The sequence below is a fragment of the Vanacampus margaritifer genome, chromosome 11 (genome assembly GCF_051991255.1).
Source record: "Vanacampus margaritifer isolate UIUO_Vmar chromosome 11, RoL_Vmar_1.0, whole genome shotgun sequence".
Taxonomy (NCBI): domain Eukaryota; kingdom Metazoa; phylum Chordata; class Actinopteri; order Syngnathiformes; family Syngnathidae; genus Vanacampus; species Vanacampus margaritifer.
The window spans coordinates 15494269-15516533 of NC_135442.1; the positions used below are offsets into that span (position 1 = coordinate 15494269).

Genomic DNA, 22265 nt, shown 5'->3' on the forward strand with positions numbered 1-22265 from the left:
AAAATAGCTACTTTGGGTGTTTTTTCATCTAGTGCAAAGGCCTATCGTGTAAAAATGACCATTCAAAACTGCTTAATAACAAACCAACATGCAAGAGTGTGTGCATTTTTCACAAAAATCAATTCAGTCCAAATTTTAATATTATTGAAGTACTATATTTGCCCTTGCATACAATCCACATTTAAAAAAAAATTTTTGGGGTCAATTTTACTTTTGTTATATCTTGAGTATTTTATGTTGTCTCCAGGATTTTTGCCCCACTTCCCTCAGCCTGTCATGGAAACATATTGTGAATGTTTTTTTTTTTTTAATGATATATATAAATTTGGCGGCACGGTGGCTGACTGGTTAGCACGTCCGCCTCCCAGTGCAGAGGACGAGAGATCGAGTCCGGGCTTTGGCCTTCCTGGGTGGAGTTTGCATGTTCTCCCCGTGCTTGCGTGGGTTTTCTCCGGGTACTCCGGTTTCCTCCCACATTCCAAAGACATGCATGGCAGGTTAATTGAACACTCCAAATTGTCCATAGGTGTGATTGTGAGTATGGTTGTTTGTCTCTGTGTGCCCTGTGATTGGCTGGCAACCAGTTCAGGGTGTACCCCGCCTACTGCCCGAAGCCAGCTGGGATAGGCTCCAGCACCCCGCGACCCTAGTGAGGAATAAGCGGTTAAGAAAATGGATGGATGGATATATAAATTTGGGAGGGGGGTGTTAGAGGGGTTGTTAAAAAATAGTTTCCCCAATATTACTATTATGATGATTATTATTGTTATTATTATTATTATTGTCTTAAATAAAATGTGCTGTGTACCTCAGAGATCAAGAATGACAATTTACGTTCAACACATCTCGCTGAAATTAACCAATTTAAATGCACTAGCCTTGTCTCATGCAAGCGACTGTGTTTACCGCCCCAAATACTGCTGGGCCAATGGGGAGTCTGGCTTTCATTACCATGACGACAGAGGGTGGAGCACTACACTGTGCTTTGAAAGTATAGCAGGGGCAGCATCGCACCCATGGGCCATGTGGGCGTTTGTGCATAATAATACCGCCGCATGATGGTGTTACTGTGTTTCAGACTGTGTAGTCCGGCAGCCAGTCTCCAGCCCTCGGATCTTCACTTAGCCTTGCTGATCATGTCGCAGGCGGAGAAACTTAGTGTGGGGGCGGTTATTATGTTAATTGAGCAGTTCTGCAGAATGGCTAGCTCAAAGACACTTTTTCAGAAATAGACACATAGCAAAAGATTTAAATGGTTGTTTAATTTACAGATAATCAGTCATTTGTCACACAGTTAAAAGTTACATTTTCCATTACAATAGATTGATAGGCTCTTGTATAAATGGGCTGAAACACAGTAGAGTTTGTCTTTTGTCTTTAGTTTAGATGCTCACTGAACCAAAGTCTCATGAGATTTATTGACATCTCCTTTTTCTCTTATTTTGGGGACACTTTTTTTTTCCTTCAAAAACTTGAGTCAAACTCCAAATTGTACCATTTTCATAGTGTTCCACTTTGGATGCTCCACTGTGGATTGTTTTATTCCACAGCCGCAACATATTTTTATACCTGTATGACCGTTATGAATGGTAAAGGGGACATAATGTAGAAATGAGTCTCTGGAGTGCCCGCCCGCCCATCAACTGTGAAATTACACAACCAAGTACATTTTTGTGAGCTGACAATGTGCCTTTCCTCCAGCATTTCCTTTCCACTCATGAATTGACTGCTACCTGAGCGTGTATCCGCAATTTTCAGACGGATCTGCTATCATTTCACCGCCAGCAGCAAAGAAGAGCTGCCATGTTGTTGGGCGGCTAGATTGGTGTTATCAGCGTTAGCTTCAGATAACCGGCACCTAAGTACGTTATATAATGTTACATGGTATCAATCACAAACATAGCCACCACAATGTGCCAACATTTCAGTTCAAGTATACTGTATAGGTTCCATGTCAAATGATCCAGTGAAATTAACCAAATAAATTCTGATTTTGATGAAACTTGCTCTACTTGGGCACTATGGGCCTCCGAATGTTGACATTTTTGGCAAATAGAGGCGCAGCCACATCCCTTTGAACCTTTGTATCTCAGGAAGTACTGGGTCAATCTTCATGAAAAACATATTGTTGGAAAGGGAATTCAACAAGGATTCATTTTTTTAATCAAATGTAAAAAATAAATAAATAAATCCTTAAACATAAAAAGTTTCAGAGATGTATATTTGTTTTGTTTAGCAGCAATAAGAAGTCAAAGTATCCACACTCAGATATTCATTAAATATTCATTGGAAGTTTGAGGGTATGGACACATTGACTCCTTATTGCTTCTAAACAAGAATAAATGTTATCTTTGAAACTTTTACATGTTTTAAGGAACATGTGAGGTCAAATTATAGATCTGAAGGTCAAGTTACTAAAATATGTACCAATCTAAATGATTGCAAATTTCTTGTTGAATTCCCTTTGTAACAATACCTGTTTTGTAAAGAATGACCTACAGTTCCTGAAATATAAGAGTTCAATTAAAGGTGGACACGCCCCTTTTTGCCAATAATGTCAAATTTCAGAAGACCGTAGCTCCCAAACCCCTGCTCCAATTGACCTTAATGTAAGATTTTGTGTTGTGCCATCAATATCAAAAAGTACACCAAGTTTCATTAAAATCTAAATCTGTTTGGTTGAAATGTTTTGGGGGGGATTTTACATGGAACGACCCATTGACACACCCCACTTTGGATCAGGGTGAATTGAGTCATTTTATTAAGCGACCTGAGAATTGTTTTAATTTGTGCAAAAGTAATATATTTGCTTTAATATTTTATTGTTTGTTTGTTTGTTTGCTTATTGAACATATAAACCAGCAACGGAAATACTGCAATTAAAATAAAAAGATTTAAAAGAAACATTTTTTTTCTCCATTTAAAAAAAAAAATACATAATCATCATTAAGCACAGCTTACATGTCCAAAAGGGAATAGGAAGAGGTAAAAAACTTATCGAGTCCTTTATTTATACATTGCTTGTAAAGCAAGGAAGATTTTTATGATAGAGGCTGGTTAACTCTGGAACTATCTACACGTAAAGTGGTTGAATCCTTGTGTCTCTGCCAACGGGCATGTGATAATTAACATGGAGAATCACATCACACCTTATTCAACTCCAGCAGTCATAAGGAGTGACACAGGTGACACTTTGAACAGTAAGTTGACCTCTGGCTGTCCATCAACACAACGACCTTGCGCACACACACTCTTCCACAACGTCACTGTGTTTGTGTGGATGTTTAACAAATACATCTGTCTGCTCCCAGTGGACTTCAATGGCTCAGCTGTGTTATTTCTGATCATATTTGCTTTGCTTAACAATGTAGGCGATTGCCTACGTATGCAAATATGTGTTAACATTAACAACGCATGATTTGACATATCCTTCAAGTGGACATGATTTACCGGAAGCGTTCCCTCTTCCTACCTTAAAGGCCATTGCTGTTGCATGGGGTGTCCTCTTTTTGCTTCCGGCAGCATTTCCCACTTGCGCCTTTAGTCATTCACTAAGTGACAGAGCAAGAGTCCTCAATTAAAAGTTAAAACGGTCCAGCATTTCTTCCAGTCAAAGTCCGGAAAATTGCAAGGAAAACATGCATCCATTTGTCCATGTTCTATGCTGTAAATCCTGATGAGTTAGATCTGTGCCTCTCACTTATTTCCTTTTACGTCCCGGTAGAAAGGAGACAACAATTAGCGACTCCCAACTCCCCGCCACCACTAATATTAGTACCATTTGTCTATAGAATTGTTAAAAGTACACCTCTGTATGGTCATTAACATTTCATTAAACAAAAATAAAACAAAAGAAACTTAGATGATCTTACAACATAGAATAACTTCATTAATATATATATTTTTTTGTGTTTTACAGAAAAGATTTGAAGTGCATTCATTTTCTTGAAATTTTAACAGAGAGAGAGAGAGAGTTCACCATTGCCACCTACTGTAGTGGATGTGCAATCACACTTTATTTTTGTGCAGCAAAAAAAAAGAAGAAGAAAGAAACAAAAGAAAAGAACAATTTATGTGCGGTCAAATAATGAAATGATACGGTATGTCTGGGTTCATATTGACAAGTCTGGATCCAGGTTCAGTCCGCTTAGTGAAGTCCCCTGTTGTAATATTTGATTTTTCAGCCATTTACATTTGTCTTTTACACCCGCCCCACAGATTGTTTGTGTGCGTGTGTGTGTGTGTTTTATAGCTGCAGGGGGTCAAAACAGTTTATATGAAAGAGGTGACTCCCTTATTGCTTCCATAACCTGAGTAGATCATATGAAAGCCCTGTCATTTGCGGTGAATGGGAGCATCTGGCAAGCCTTAAATGTAATGGAATAAAAATCCAGTGTGGACCTCTCCTCCAGAATGACCAGGATCACTCAGGCGGGGCAAAGTGGCGCAATGCTGTACACTGTATGAACACAAGTATCGAGATGTCAGGTTAATACACCTGCATGAAGTGAAAAGTGGGAATATTTTCTGCAAGATTGTGTCCATGGAATTTCGCTTGCGTTTATGAAGAACTCCCAAAGGAGTTTCTAGCCTATTTCTTGCACACCAAACTCATCCAAGCATGCTTTTATGGACCTTGCTCTGTGCACTAAGACACAGTTGTGGTGGGCAAGACAGTGATCTTAAATTGGAAGCCATTTGCATGGGTTACTATAGTAACAATACAACATAGAAGACCAAAACAAAAGTGTGAGTGGTGGTAAAACGGCGGGGGGTGGAATCAACATCGCTCCATACAAGTACTCGCTTACAGTCAAGTAGCGGTTGTGAGCTCCATTGTGACATATTATTCGGTTCAGGCTCTAACGTTTTTGGTTCAGCTAAGCTGCAAAACTGACAGGTCAGAAGTGAATCTCCACAATTGGCTGTATCAAAAATTATTTCCCCCCCAAAAAGTTATCAAAAAATTATTTAAAAAATTATTCCATCAATTAATCAGATAAAAAAAATCATATTTTGCATTAAAGTTTGTTGCAAAAACACTTTATCCCTGATACAGCTTAGCAACCAATAATTGGTGTTTAGTTGGTATTGTTTTAAAACAGAGGTGGATGCTTCAATGAATTTTGAGTGTCCGTCATTCGGCAATCGTCAACAATCCATCAATATTTCAAGCCGAACCACATTGTAATCATCAATCCGTCATTGCTCAGCAAAATGAGCAAAAGTGGTCATCCGTCAAGGCTTCGTCGTTTGTCAATCCAGCAGCAAAATGGAACGTCATTCTTTGACGGACTGACAAATTTATTGACAGATTGATGATTATATTGACGGACAAAAACACCCTTCAGGCAATGCTTATTTTGTCAATTTTTCGAAGTTTCCCGTCAATTGGCAATCGTTAACAAAATAAGCTTCCGTCATTGATGGACTGACGGAAGGTCCACCTCTGTTCAAAACAAACAATATCAAACAATTCTATGCACTTTTAAATGACACAGCATCCCACAACCAGATGATCCGAGGTGCGACACCAAACTGCACAGCAGGACCAAAGAATTATGTGAGTGTCACACAGGCCTTCCATGATAGCGCCTCAAAAGGTGGATTTTTGCCACGTTTTGCTCACCCACTCCCAACTCCGTTTCAGTGCAGTTTAAACAGAGACACCGAAAAAAGTCACAATTCTTCTTTTTAGAGGTCGTGTAAAGTGCATCTATTAGGCTTGACATGCCCCCTTCGTCAAGTTTGATAAAGATGGAAAAACTGACTTTTACAGGCAGGAGTACATTTATGATAATGTTAACTGATTTAAAATTGTATATTTCAAGCCTGTTACTGCTCTGACACTATACTAAAAGGCTACAAGTTTTGTCACAAAAAAAATTCCAGCTGTAACATGTCTTCAACATCTGTTATTTTTACAAACCAGAATTTCTGGAGCAAAGAAAAAATGTATAGCCCTACAAATGTTTTTAGAACACCTGGACACTTAGAGCTATCTGCATTTTTTTTTAAACCATGCTATCAAGTTAGATACAAGAACAAATAACATGTAATGAAAAGCTGGCATTGTGGGAAAAGTCTTGTCTTTATGCCCATGCTGACATTTTAGAGTGACACAAGGCGAGATGTGTTTGTGCTTCCTCGACTGGCGAATTTTGCGACGCAGCGCAATAAGTAATGCACGCCGCCACATTACTGCTTGACCTTATTAATGCTTTGGTGAATGAATGGCAGCAAATCCCTGCAGCCAGGTTGTTATAGCAACTGAAGGTGCCCTTGTGCTTTGTTTGCGTGTCTATATATTTTGGGTGAGTGTTGTTGATGCAGTGGACACAGGTTGCTTTGTAATGGCTCAGATAATGACGACGATGATGATGAATGCAGTATTAAAATAGCATAGAGTGAGAGACAGCAGGCGAGGATGAGGGGGACCTCCTCCAGCTAAAATTCATCACAGCTTAAGTGTGTTGATGGCTGCTAGGAAACGAGGAAGCGGGGGCGGGTTCAGCTTGTCCATTCTCGTCCTTCCTGTTGGGAGGCCCGAGGGTTTGTCCCCTCGCTTATTAGCATTCCCAAGCCCCGGCTGACTACCCCCCAACACCTCCTATCACTCCTCCATAAATCCTATATTGGTCGCGAGTGTGAATTATTGACTCACTAAAGATGCTGAATACGTGGTTACTGTTAAACCCACAAACGTCGTGAAACGGCGGGAGGGGCTGAGCAGAGGCGGATGAAAATGACTGGAAGGACATGGGGTTAGCACGGTGTAGGAGGTAGGGACATTACCACGGAGTTCAACTACAATACAGTACTATGGTGGCGACATAAACTGGATTTGTAAGTAAGTCATAAATACAGTAAATATTTGTGGAAAAATCACTTCAATGGAACCTCTTTCTTATGACTGTTTTGGGTTGGATCATAAGGACATTGTGTTATGATATTGATGTTGTCAGTTTCTAAGCAATTGCTTTTACCTTATGATGATGTTGTCAGTTGCTGTGCAGTTTTTATGTCCCTTGTTGATGATATTTGTAGTTGCTAGTATGCAGTTGCTACTGTATGTCCCTTATGATGATGTATTTGTCATTCTTATTTTGTCTAAAAAAGGCCTCAAGACATTTCTTTTTAAAAAGGCCTTCTTTTTTTTATGTATTTTGCTAGATTTGATGTTTTTTAACTGTTTTATTTATTGTCATTTGTTTTACTTTCCCCTGTAGCACTTTGAGATTTATTTTGAAATGTAAAGTGCATTACAAATTTAATTGTATTATTATTATTGTCTACTTTGTCCCTTATGAAGATTATGTTGCCAGTTGCTATGCAGTTGCTAAATCCCTTATGATGATGATGATGATATATTTGTTAGTTTTATTTTGTCTACTATTCTTTATTTTTGTCTATTTTGACACTATGATTTTGTAGTTGCTTTGTCCCTTATGATTATAATGTTATCAGTTGCTATGCAGTTGCTATGGAACTTTATTAGGCACTTTTAGTTTGTCTATTTTGTCATATAAGCCTTTATTCTGTCTTATAGAATTGTTTATTAATGAGAATTAATGAATGACACTTTTTTTTCTGTACAAAGTTCCTTAGCCGAGGTTCCTCTCAGCATGTCAAGGTTGGCTATGTCTACTCTTGCATTCAAGCTGTTCTTCCATGTTTTCGAGGTTGCTTGCATGCATCCGGTTCTGCTCTCTCAATCGAGGTTTCTCAGGCAAGGTTTCTCTGTCAATTGTTTTCTTTGAGGACTTCTGAATCCAGCCCTGCTCTCTGTTGCTACTTTGTATTTTTGTATGTACTGTAAATCAAGACACTCTGTTTACCAACTTCCGTGTCTTGTCTGTGTTTGGGTCCTAACTCTGCACCACACCAGACACTTTGAAGAAGGTTTGTGAAGTCTTTACGAGCACACACAAACTAATTTTACCAAATCAATGCTAATATAAATAACATAGATGAAGACCCAATGGCCAACGATTCACAGGAAATAAACTTTTTTCTGAACATAGATAGTAAAGTTGTATATTTCCTTCGTAGTTAAACAAAGTAAATTTCTATTGATTTATAAATGTACAGTATATATACTGTAAATTTGTATAGATGCACAGTGTGGCACATTCGCTGTAGAGACAGAAAATAACGTGAAAATGCCACAGAGAAATCAAGTGAGGCTCATTTAACAAGTGGGAGGGTGCTGCGTTCAAGTCGTTCCTGTACATTCCGTGTGAATAGAACTAAGTGAAGAATAAGAAGAATAGAGCATGCACACAAGACGAACCAATGTCCCGTTTAATTGAGGTGTTCTGAATACGTTTCTATGAACAAGAATCCTGGTTATGAAAGTAGTTCGGGTTTTGCATGTTTGGATTTATGATCTGTTTACGTGGCCTTTTTGGGTATTAAAAGTGTTATTGCTTGCATTTAAAAGTACTAGAAAAGTTGGGATTGGATGGATCAAGTATTTATGCATCTTACCTCCTAACCTAGGTAAAGTCACTCACAAAGGCATCAAAGCTCTTCTCTCTGAATTTCTGAACTCCTTTTTACAAACCAGTTTTGTATCAATTGATGACTATGACGATGTAGACTGTAATCGATGTAATGTTGTTCTTATTCAGATCTATTTTAGACTGAATCATCAGTAGAGCCGCTAGACTCCATTTCATTTTACAATTGCAATTTCTTGACAAAAGACTTTCATATTCATGTTCTTGTTTGTGTTCTTTATCAATAACACAGTGGCATATGAGGTGTCAGAAAAGTTCAAGGACTGGTGGCGCAAAACATTTCAAATACAAATTACACGTTTTCCCAATCAAAAGTATTCCCACAACTTAATGCCACACCTTCATGCACATCTAAATTGATTCTATAGAAAATGTATATGCATTAAAGCAATAAATGCTAAAGCAGCAAAATATGTAACCAAGGGTCATTTTATTTGTCATCCACAGGAACTCCACTTATTGCATGAAGGTGTCCATGTCGTTAATCGTCGCAGAAAACGATACGAACATGTGTTACAACTCCAACATGCGCCGGATGGAGAAGGCTGAGCTCAGCAAGAGCAAAGACATCCTGTGCCCTGACATTGACGACTACATTGAGCCGGGCAAAGAACCAGACATTACCTGGTACAAGGTGAGTGAGGTTCACATTTCAAGGGCAATATAATGGAAACTTAAGTTTTTAATTATTTGTTTAGAAATAGGGCGCCATAATGGTTGGGTGGATTGATGGATTGATGTTTAGAGATAGTCTCTGAAGTGTCTACACACCAATCATGAAATGAAACAGCCTAGTAAATCTTTTGTAATCGGCCTAATTTTAATAATGTGTTCCATAACATTGGAGCTAATTTACATAATAAGCAGCCCCACGCTGGGTTTGTCCAACCATGACATGATCAGATCAATCTACATCCCCCACGGGTGAAACATCCAGTTATCATGTCAAATATAAAAGGTAAGCAGAGATGCAATGAGTTTAGTTGGTTGCACAGATTAACATTAGCTAACATAATTGGATTCTGATATGCAGTATAGACTAAACTAAACACATACAGATTGCAGTCGGGCCATATTTGGGTTTGGTGTCACATCCTAGCGACAAGTGTACGAAATGCTTTCTCCATGAGTGCAAATGTTTATATGTTTTTATGGGTGCTGTCTTATCATTCTTGACCCTTGGGGTATTTTGACAAAAGTCTGGCACAGACATGCTATTACTACACTTGGTAACTTTTCCAAGTGGTTAAGTTCAAAATTTGCATAACATGTCTCGTTTAAGGCTAATTCAGCACTGTTGTATTTTTGTGATAATCATTTAACAGGAATCTGTTTATACTCTTGAGAAACATTACTGAAAGATTGATTGGTTTGTTTTGATCAAATTTGTTTCTATATGATATTTAAATTGACTTTCCAGATCAGTTAAGCAGATTATGAATGGATGCGAATCATTGCGATGTATCATGTACTGTATCACACTGCATTTTGATGGAAATAACTCAAAGGAGGAAAATGATGCAATGTCACCCACTGCCCTGAGGTGGGTGACCTACAAAGGCTCATCTTCCCTCGTCACAATTCAGGATGTGCCTGCTCACTTCTTTCCCGGGTTCTTGCCTCTCCCGGGTCCGGCAATGCTTGCGGACAGCGTAGAGCACCCCAGTGAAGGGTTCAGGCCAGACTAATCACAGGCAGATCAGCAGTAGATTAGCTGGACGGCCGCGACCTCTAGGTTTTTCCAGAATTCAATTACGTTTCAGGTAATGACAGTGAGCGCTGGAAACTGGAGTTATTTGGACCACTGCGGGGCCACCGTGATTGAATTCAAAGAATGCCGGGAGCAAGGGAGAAATGAAATCCACAGAGTCATGGATGTCCTGGCCTGAGTGCCTAAGATCTTGTCTCAGTCACACATTAATGTTTACACATGCACAGACTAAGGACACAAAACGCATTTACTGTCCTTTCTCACTAGCATTGCACTAAAAAGGTAAGCTAAATTAAGCAGAGTTGCAATGAGTTTAGTTGGATGCACAGATTAACATTAGCTAACATAGTGGTTAAACATCAGTGTTGCCACAGTTACCTCGAAAAAGTAGGTTAGTTACTTTACTGATTACTTGATTTTAAAAGTAGATAAGTTAGATTACAAGTTACCTTAATATTTTCTTCAGCAGATACCGACAAAACTGTTAACGTAGAAATGACACCCGCTTTTGCCACTTAATTTGAAGTGACATTTAAGAAGTTTGTTTTGATTAAATAAAGACAAACTTTTTTAGTTGCCTTTATTATTATTTTTATTTAACCTGTTTTCTGAGTTTGGTCATATGACGTTCAGAATCTGAGCTGCGATTGGTCGTTTGTTACCTGAGCCCTGAGAAAGTGTGATGCCATTTTCATTCGACAGCAAGTGGCATCATGGCCGCCTCCTGAGATGGATAAAATAAAAGGTGGATTTTGCTGCTTGCTTGATTTTTTTTTTTATGTAGTATTTTTGAAGCTCGATAACATTTTGTCAACAGCACAAACTACCCAACAAACCGTTAATATTTTAGTTGTTAAACTGACACAAACCCAAAATTGTGTTTTTAGTTTTAAAATGTCTCTCCTCAATTCTTTATGTGGTATGATATGGACACGGGAGTCGTCATTGCACTAATAACATTACATGACACATTCATGGCATCACTACTAATTTTATTATTCATTGAGCGCTAGAAACTCAGTTAGTTTTGTTGCATGTGCCGTAAGAATACGTTGCCACACGGCACAAGAAAGCATGCTCATTTACTGCGGTTCTTACTGCTTTTCATATAAATATTTGTATCAGCGTAGGTTAGTGATAGACTTCCAACATATGTACAAATTCAGGTTACATTGTTTCAGCAGGAACAGAACTTCAGAAATTCTACCCACTGTGAAAAGTAAACGTTATAACATCACTTTCATGATATAATACCCTGTGGTTAAACTTCAACCCTATTTTGGCAACATAGTTTGTACTATATTTATAGTTCAAAGTATTAGAAAAATCCCTTATGAACAATTGTTTTGTATTTTTTTCTATTCACAACAGGGCTTGTCCCTATTCCCCGTGAATTTATGATAAAATAAAACCTAAAATGCGCTAGAACCAGAGGTGGACACTACTGTTTGTCAGTTGGCCCCGTCGTTGACGTATGGCCACATTTTCCGGCGAGTGCCAACATTTTTTGCAAATGCTTTATGATGTGACGCGAAGCCTCGAAAAAATACATGGACTGATAAGAACCGTCTGTACTAACCTGGATCGATGGACGGAAACCTGCTTCAGTCGGTGTATTTTTCGAGGCTTCGTGTCATAAAGCATTTACCGAAAATGTAGGCATTCGCTGAAAATGTGGGAAATCCCTCAATGACAGGGCAGACGATGTGCCCACCTCTGACTTCAACCTTTACAGTTCAACATAATTTGACCTTTTTCTAAACTTTTGAATTCACATCTCCAACTGTTTAGTGTTTCAGTATATTTTGCACAACTTGCTGTTGTCTTAAAATGAGCCAAACGGCAAAATCAACAACAGTTGTTCCATCCATGAGGGACATTGCATTTACAATTAATTAGATTGGTATTTAAACAGTCCTCTCCATCATGTTCATATTTTGACATCACGAGACCAAGACGACACCGAACAATTGATCAATCATATCTCACCTTTGCAAAGCTTCAGATCGATGTTCCAGACTGAAGTGGCCACTGATCTTAAAGTGTGGCAGGGTGTCATCAGCACGTTGTAACAGAGGCAAGAATCTTCACAGAAAGGCTTAGTAGTAGTCATCTTTAGAAATGTTCAGAAATCTGTTGTGATTTTTGTTTCAAGCATTTGATGTGCTTAGTTGAAGCCTTTAGTCTAACCAGATTATGCTGTGATTCCCAGGAATGTCATCCAAAGAAGTGGCGTGCCAGCATCATCCAGAAGAGAGATATCCTGTCTTTCCAGGAGGTGAAAGAAGACGACATTGGAAATTACACCTGCGAGGTCCAGTTCAGCGGCTTTGTGGTGAGGAGGACAACGGAACTCACCGTTACCGGTAAGAGGTGATCGGAGTGCCGAAAGGCGCGTCACGAGTCTGAGGCTTCGTGAAGTGTGCTTAATGTTAGATGAATAAGCGTCAGTCGTTTGCACTGGAGGGGTATTTGAGGCAATGAATTGATGGCAAACACACAACATGCACACCGCTGAGCACTGATGCAACATCCCGCTGTTGCGCTAATTGCTGCGGGAGGCTGGGGCCGGCCCGTTACCACGTTGCGGCTTCTTCTTCCACTGCAGCACTTTCCAGTCAGTCTATTGGCAGTGAAATACTGTACTTAAGGTACTAGGTTAAATACACACACAGACATGCGGAGAGCTCCAAGATCAAAGGCCAAGGTCAGGAGATTTAGGCCATGTACACACATAGCAGGGTATTTATTCATTTTTTTCCTTCTCTCGGTGTAGGAAAAATAGTGTCCACACCACCACGTTTGTAGAAAACATCCACAGATAACCGTATTAATGTATTTTTAAATACGTTCATAACAATGCCAGACCTTAAGGTGGCAGCAGTTCCCCAAATCCTATCCAATCAGAGTACGCTTCTGTCTGGGGACGCCACTTCCACAAGTTGGGCCTACAATGAGATGCATGCCAAGCCTCTAGGTGGCAGTAGTTAGCCAAATACTGCTTATCTCTTGACGTCACTTCACCATACGTCGCACAAGCATGGACTGTCAGCCGCTGATCTTTATATATACGGATCAATGATAGAGGAAAACAAAGAGGATAAATACAAAATCTTAAAAAGCTTCACTTGTGTTTTTTTAACAACTTTTTTCCCCACTTATTCACCACACACATACAAACATGGTGACAAGCCGCCATGCCGCCTTCTTGACACACACACAACTTGAGGTATGTGATTGAGTGACGTGTGTGGAGGACGACGTAAAACGTAGTTTATTGACGGACACACACGTGTGGATGACAGGGCAAGCCGCAGAAAAATATCTACCGTTTGCTAAAACCCGGCTACGTGTATACATGACCTTAGTGTGCCCCCAAGGCTAAATCTCCTGCATCATTCTTGACAACCTGGTCTAAATATTCAGTGCTATTTTGTATCATTGATTGTCAATTTACTCATTTGAGTTCATGCTGCCACACCATTTATTATTTTGTCTATTATTTTAGTTTTTATACATGAGACTCATTTAATATTTCAGCACAAGACATACATTTTTCTAAATAATCAAATTCTTAAAATAAATAAATAAAGTCTATTGACAACTTGTACTGGAAGTAAATAATAGTCTGGTAAATATTTTCATATTTTGCTGTAAATTAATCAATATAGTATCAGTAGCATATGAGCTAGTCACAAAAAGTTTTTTTACTTTTGGAATGCATTTGAACTTTATTCAACCTCTAAACTTTTAAATACGCACATCCAACTGTTCACAGTTTCAATACTTTTTGCACTACTTGCTGTTCTGTAACAAGGAACTGAACATTTTTTCATCCTGAGACCAAGTCAACACTTAAAAATTGATCAGCAATACATTGAGAGGCTTCAAACAGGATGTTGTCAAACGGAAATAAACTGAGAGTTCAACAGGTTGCTACAGTTAAGCTGGAAGAGTCATAGTAAGGCACAAAAATGGGCGAGTGTGCGCCTACTTTGTGCGCCTCTGATTGCACAATAAATGACTTCCTGTGTCTAATTGGTGGTTTTTCCTCAGGTGCGGTGGGTTCTTGCAAAACAAATTAGAGGTGCAAGTTTGGGCAAGAAAGCATTTTTTTTTTTTTTAAATCACATATCACACCTTTGAAGGAATCGTGTAGGAATATATATATTTTTATGTTCAAAATTGTTTGAATTTTGGGGCATTTCACTGCTGGTCACACTGCAGTAAAAATGATAAACCTTTATTGCTGCTATTACCTACTTTCTGAAAGCACTCTGTTCAATGCAGAATTGGGCATTTGCATAACCAAATCAGCTCTATGTTGCTTGTATGTTTAATGCACACATATTGTTTCCCTTGGGGCCTGGAGTTAGCTTGACCTCCTCGTTCATCAATGATGCCAATCCTAAAATCTTGATTCAGCTATAAATATACTTCATCATTCAACTTAATGATACCGTAAGAGACCATCGAAGGAGGTCAGCGAAAGATTATGCCATTTTCTTTTCATTTGGCCTGTCGGTACTGTGATGTTGAATTTTGTAGAAAAACATACAAAAGTTCAACTCTATATTTATTTACTCCAACTACATAAGACTATTACACCCTGTTCAATTTAAAATATGCATCTATTTTCCCCTGGTCCCTTTATTCTATTAAAAGCAACAAATTAGCCAGAACTCAGTCATTGAATTAAACCGCCCGTTGTTTTTAATATCCTATCCCCTCGTTTCATGCATCCACGCCTCTGTGCCCGTATGCACACCTAGAAGCGCACAAGATAAGTAATAAGTCATCAAATTAGGGGAGGTAATTACATGTGACACCCTTGTGCTTGAATGCAGCACCAGGTTGATGTGGGGATCCCATTATTTCTTCGTTTCTCACAGCACAGGAAATAATTACCATTGAAGTGTGCATCCCTGACAAAACCAACTCAGTGACTCAATCCAAGTTATTAATTATTGAGCATGTTGAAAAACATTGTTTGTATGGTGTCCTTCTTATTTTTCATCACTTAAATACATTTGTTTGCTTGACAATATGGTGGAACATCATGTTGGAGTTTTATTTCAGACAATTTTTTTCCCACAGGAAATAATAGAAATACTGTAGAAGTAAACTGTTTCATGGTCAAACAGAATCAATGCTACAATAACTGACACTTATTTTATGGTGGGTAGAGGAAAAACTCAAAAATCACTAATCAATAAGTATTATCATAAGAAAACTATACAATTATGAAGATAACACTTCATGCGTATAACTTTTAACATTCTCAGTTTTCTGAAAGTGACCTAAAAATAATGCAGGTTCCACTGAGATTTCAACTTGGATGAATGGATATAAGTCCAGTATGCTCAAAATTGTACAAAAGTACATTCATGTTGCAGACAAGCTAAGCTAAGCTAGTCAAACGTTCTTACCACCCTTTGTTGAGGCTTATGAGTTTCACCATTAGAAGCATCAAAACATACAATTATTATGCTCTCCAAACTGAAATCTTGCGAGCTAAACTGACATCCGAAGTGCCGAGAGGATGAAAGAGGTCATTAAGTTTAAGTGATCTTTAATACAAAGCTGCGGACGCTTGTCTTTGCCTTAACCCTTTGCCTCAGTGTGACGACTATGAGTTCTTCATCCGCCATGTAACGTCCACCCATTAGAAGCAATAGCACAGCCATCACCAGAACCGAGGTCAGGCTTGTAATAGAGGTTAACTATGGGCACAAACACGGGCTCATTCAGATCAGGCAGATCCACACGACCCTTAATCAAGCGCCCGTGCTCCTCGGGTTAATGGAAATGTAAAAGAAACGCAGTTGCCTTTGATGTTGTCTCATCTCACATCTTATTATCGCACTTTGAGAACTGTGCTCAAGGAGTGCATTGATAATATTGCGGAAAATTATAACCCTGTACTGTTAATGACCAAAACATTCTGGGAAAATGATGCCTTAGAGTCATAGGAAAACAGAGGATAACACCTCAGTTCACAGACAGAAGAAGGTTGCCTTATCAATCCAGTGCACTGTATGTCATTATATCATTTGTTTTATAGCATTTACCCAGGTCCTTTTTTTTTTTTTTTACATTTTCAGAATAAATGAAAAACAACAAAACAAATCCAACAAACAAGAAGAGTTCAGCTGCCTCGATTGAACCCTTTCAGGATTACCATGACCTTGTTGACTGAGAATCCACACAGATATAAGAAAGTACATTAGCATTTTTTTTTTAAATTATTCATTATTATTGAAACTGGACGTCAAAAATAAGTTGGGCAATTTTGCTTTAGGGCTAATGATATGCTGAAAAAATACACTACATCTCAGCTTGGTGTTTAATCTGCAAAAAATATTAGTATTGGTGCGATATCATCCCTCCAACCATCATCTGAACCGCTTATAACATTCAAAATGTTTTTTATTTCTTAAGTTAAAAAGTTGTGTTAAAAAATATTAATGAAACAAAAATAGTGTGATACTATAATGTCTACCATTTAAAAGATACATTAAATGTGTGATATGCTTTAGCATCTGGGCAGTGTTTCTCAACCTTTTTTGAGCCACGGCACACTTTTTTCATTGACAAAATCTCGAGGCAAACCACCCATAGGAGAAGAAAAAAACCCTGACTAAACTAAAACAGTTATAGCGTTTCATTTTCTTAACACTTATATCTATTGTATATCATTGAGCAAGAAGTTCACATAACTTGGAAAAGCGCAAATAATATCTTAAAATCAAAAGTGCAAATATTCTTACAGGTACACATTATAATCAAAATATATAAAGATATTGCCAATGCTAAGAAATATGCAGTGCTTAATTCTGTCATGGCCAACATTGCTATAACTACTACTCCTCAAAAACATCAGCTTCCACTTGAACTCTCTGAAAAACATACATCTTTAGTTTATAGTTTTACACATTAAAAGACATGTTTAACGATTGATTTACGTCAGAAAACTGTCCAACTCCATGCTTCCATGTATCATCATTTACATACAAATATTATACAACTGCCCACCGTTTCTCACTTGGTGCTCCCGACAGACCTCAACTCCATCCTTTCCGTCAGTGTGATTTGCCGAGACTGCATATTTCTTTCAACACTTTTTGTGTTGCTAAGACTTACCGGTCGGTATTTTTTCTTTATCGCTGATATGGTGCTTGCTTGTGGAGTCGCGATGTTAATGGCTCTTGGTGGAACAGAATTGTCAAACTCTTCATGGCGGCCGTTTTTCCGGCAAATCTCTATTATTTTGATTAACGTCACGCTTATCAAAGTGACACACTTCCAGCGGCACCTCCAAAATAAAAGTCCCCTGCACAGTTCAGCGGTCAAGACACTTTTATTTTGAAGAGGTCCGACAACAACAGTATCTCTAACTGTGCGCAAATGACATTTTCAGAGCCAGTCACCGCACAACGTCTTGTAAGCTAACTTCTAACCTTGAAACTTATAAATGAATTGTAACGCAATGCATTCCACATACAATAATGATAACGGTGTTTCAAATATGGGGAGTATAATTAGTTACATTAGTCCGTTTATGAAAAAAAGAACATCATTTAGTTTAACCGCCGTTATTCCCAACACTGGTTGTTACCAATTAGGTGGAATTGGACAATTTCCCATGGCACACCAAACAGTACCTCACGACATACTAGTGTGATGCAGCACAGTGGTTGCGTAACACTGCAGTAAGGCACGGTGTGGCCTATGTAATATAATTAGTGATTAGACTGATTAAATGAAAACTGCACATTGATGTGACAGAACTTTTTTTCTGCATATTTTTTGGGATGAATAGTGTTTTTTTAAATAAATAAATGAACATTGAAGGCAAGTTTTTTTTGTATTGTACATTTCAAACAAGGCAAATCAAGGTGATTCACACAGAACATCAAAATACAATTGCAAAGGGAAAAATAAATCACAATTAAAGCATTTTAAAAGCATGTAAAAGATGATTAAAAACAGCAAATAAGAACATTAAAACATATTAAAATTAAGTTACAGTGCAGACTGAGCAAAATTTGTTTTCAACTTTGCTATGAAACAATTTAGACTCTCAGCAGATCTGATATTTTCTGGGAGTTTGTTCCAGATAAATGGCACATGGAAAGAGAAGGCTAATTCTCCATGTTTAGATCTAACCTTACGAACACAGAGCTGATCTGCAGTCGACCTGAGTAGTTTGGATGGTCCATGCTAGATTAGATGGTCTCTGGCCTAAACCCTTCAGACCTTTATAGGCTAACAGGAGAATTTTAAAGCCTCTGCTCTGAGAGACCTCCAAAGTGACTCTGTTCTCTGTCAACTTTCTAATACTTAGTACTTGTAACGAAATTCTGAAATTGATAACATAGCTCACAGTTATACAGAGAAAACAAACACCCTATTAAATGGCGGAAAAGCAAATACTGATCACATGATGGATAACGATCTAAGGAAATCATCCGTTCAACTGTGGTGGTTCTTCCTGAGCTGATTCCCCCATAGTGTCGCTAATGCTACAATACTGCTAACAGCAGATAAAAACCCGCATTCAGCTGATGTATGCGGCTCCCCCTGCGTTGTGTTGTAATGAAAATATTATGGAAAGCGAGCGAGGGAAGGATAAAGAGAACATGTGACTGATAAGCCAAAAGTAGAGGAGCGATAGAAAGGCAGGAAAAAAAGATATATAGAGCGTGTGGTGCTCCTGTATCTTATCGGTATTCCTTGCCAGTGTTTCCCAGCAGAAAGCGTGTGTTCAAAACTATAAACACACTATTATCCTAGTGTTTATCACAGCGCACATTATCGTTTGCCTCCGTCGGACTTACTGTAATGGAGTCGTTTGGTTTGATGGATGCCTCAGGCACCCCTTTTTATCTGAGAGCACCCTTCCTGGCTCCCCCTCCCTCCTCCTCTCCTCCATTCTTCTTTTTCTGCATTCACTTGATGCACAAACACCTGCGCGAACCACCTTCACCACAGGCTGCGAAAGCAGTGATTGAGGTTACAGCCGATGTAAATGTAGCGTTTGGCGAGGCAGATTGGAGCAGCGCGGGGAATACGAAATCGAGAAGGGGGTCATCTGCCTCGCATAATTAGGGATGGGGAAAGCATAATGCATTTGGAATCTATACATATAAACACTGTGAGAGGGAACAACGTGGTGGCTGCAGGTGTTTTATTTGTTTGCATTTATGCTGTAAACACTCAACAGCCACAACATTCTGTACATAGGAACAACCTAACTTTAAAAAAGTATTTTCTTGAAAGACAAAGACCAAATGTAAAATTTACGTCAAAATTTATGAAAATGTCCATATTTATATTGCACTGGATATGGATTATATAACCGATTTCGAGCCTCACAAATGTTCAGCCTGCCTTTCATTATTGCCCTGAATCATGTGTTCCATGTCCAAATCTATTTTTATTTAATTTTCTTGAAAATGTATGCAGCATACACTTTTTTGATTGTATGTGCAATCTTATTCTAACACATTCTAAGAGTAACATTTTTATCTTAACTTATGTTATCCTATTTACAGGTTAGTGCTTTTACACCACTGTAAACTTAAATAAGAAGTACATAATAGTGTTGGAATATGGGTTCGTTTAGGGTAAAAAGGTTGAGTGAAAAAGTTGATGATGTCATTAATGATGATTTCTAAAGTCTAGTTCCAATTGAGCTAGTAAAAGGGGATAGGATGAGACACATACCACAACGCGAGATGTCTCACAAGATGGACTCCAAGAGAACGGGACAAGATGAGATTTTTGCAAAATGTGTAATATAAAATAATGCCTAATATAAATCTCTTTTGACAGATAAGGTCCTTGTTGTCCTCCTACAAATGAAGGCTCATTTACCATGGTTTTAGCCATATTTTCTCCTTGAAGGCTAACAAAACTTGCACTATTGAAAAAATAAAATCATTTTCATTCAAAAGTTGTTCACAGGCGCCAGAATGAGCGTGTTCGCAAAAACGTTCATCAGGCAGAAATACACTACATTCAGTTCACGTCTGCCCAAAATATGAACGAGTTCATGAACAACACTTGCACTTCTGGCTCAACAAGCCCAAAAACAGCCAAAAGAAAATATATCTCTTGCTGTGCAGGGACGAAAAATTTCATGGCGTCTAATCCCATGAGATCTCGTAGTACAAGATCTCATTCCATCGCTACTGTATTGCACAATTCAAAGAATTACAAAGAGCAAAGTGGAAAAAGACATGGCAGCGTCAGACTGTGACTGAAGTCGCTCACTCAGCCGCATACCCATCCTCTGCAATGCCCAATCCCTATAGAACTAACTGGACAAGATCCACGATGGTTTCACTCATCTGAAAAGTTCAGAGAAGCCTGCAGTCATGGCTTTCACTGAAACATGGCTCACTCCAAAGGATACAGACACCGGGCTAGCTCTCTCCGGGTTTGGAGCACTGGTGAGACTTGACAAGGACTCTGTCGTTACTGGGAAATCCCAATGGGGAGGAGTCTGCCTCTATGCCAGTCCACAGTGGTGGAAGACATCACTGTCAGAAATTGTGTGTACCATGAAAATGGAGCTGCTCTTGGGAATTGGACTAGATATTTCTTACAGTCATATACATTCACCCCAAGGCCTACCCCAAAAGACATTGTAACAGTCACTCTGCCCTGATGCTCATTGTTTCATTCTTGTTGATCATTTTATAGTAATAGTGTGAAAAACTTACATCAGTACATCTCGTGCCCCACCAGACTTAAAAAATATATATATATTGGCCTGTTATGGTGCAGTGAAACGTGCCTGCCTTTAAGTCTTCACTCCTTCGCACTCGTGGCTCTTCTGACGATAGCATTATTCTTCTCATCCCAACTTACAACCCTTACTTGAAGCAAAAGTAGCCACCAGAGAGGGAGAACTGTAAACTGAGAGTGCTGCTGAGGAAATGAAGGAAGCCATTGAGTGCACAGAATGGGACATTTAAAGAGTCCTCTGACTTTGCTAACCACTTGGTCACTGTGCTACAGACAGACAGACAGATGCTGTTGATATGATTAATATCATCTTACATTCTTTATTTAAAAAAAAACATTGTTCCAACCTGGAAAATTAGTTTACCAAACAATGCAATGTTACGTTTGATACATTGAGCAGCACTTTTACTCCCACCTCAACAATCTCTCACTATTGCAACTTCTGGTAGGTCCATGTTTCTTAAATGGAAGTCTAGGAAAAGATCTGGGCCAGATATGATCACTAGAAAACTTTTGAAAGGTTTGCCAGAACAGATGTGTGACATTTGGCCTGATTACATAACTTACAACTGACTCAGCATGCATGGAAAGAGTCAACTATTGTATCTGTTGCTAAGATCTATGGCATGTGGCCCTGACTACATTGTGTATGAATGTTTATCGACTGGTCAAACAAACACTGATGGAAAAGGTCCAAAGCCAGCATGGAGTAGCGCTGACGGTTTTCATAAAGTGTTTTAAAAATCACTTTCTTAGGTCAAATGTCCTAAAAACTATATCTGTGGACTTCAAAAGAAGTAAAGTACTTCTCTTTCTGATTATCCCCATCACCACTAAACCAATTCAAACTGTTTGTGTTGCAACTTAACAGAGCAGAAAAAAAAAATGAATGTAGATATTGGCAGCCAGGAAAGTAATTGGCATCTTGGCCAGTCCTGATCACCTTCTGTCAGAAGACTTTGTTCTTCTCACCTCTGGACAGAACGATTCTGAGACCCAAAATCATCAAATACAATTTTTCTTTTATCACTAATGTGATTAAAATGATTAATCTTCTCACAATAAATTTGCCTGCAGTGTTTGAATCACTTCATTTTTCTTACCCGTTTTATTGATAGTTACTATTGACATGTTTTAATAAATTGTCTTATTTAAATGTCTGTATATTGACATTATTTTTTTTATTACTGTCATCCTACACTGCAAAGCAAAACTCACTGCTGTCAGGCATTATAATGATCCAGACTCTTGAGGCCATGTTCAATATTGTTGCAGTG

General features: G+C 38.6%; 1 protein-coding gene across 4 annotated transcripts in view; it reads left to right on the plus strand.

Annotated features, from left to right (window-relative positions):
- Positions 1–22265, plus strand: part of il1rapl1a (interleukin 1 receptor accessory protein-like 1a) — a 245386-nt gene that overhangs the window by 116836 nt on the left and 106285 nt on the right. For all 4 annotated transcript variants that reach the window (XM_077580324.1, XM_077580326.1, XM_077580325.1 and 1 more), the window contains exons 4-5: positions 8970–9156; positions 12446–12599. In XM_077580324.1, coding sequence (XP_077436450.1) covers positions 8970–9156; positions 12446–12599 — 341 coding nt within the window. The remainder of the gene's footprint in view (positions 1–8969; positions 9157–12445; positions 12600–22265) is intronic.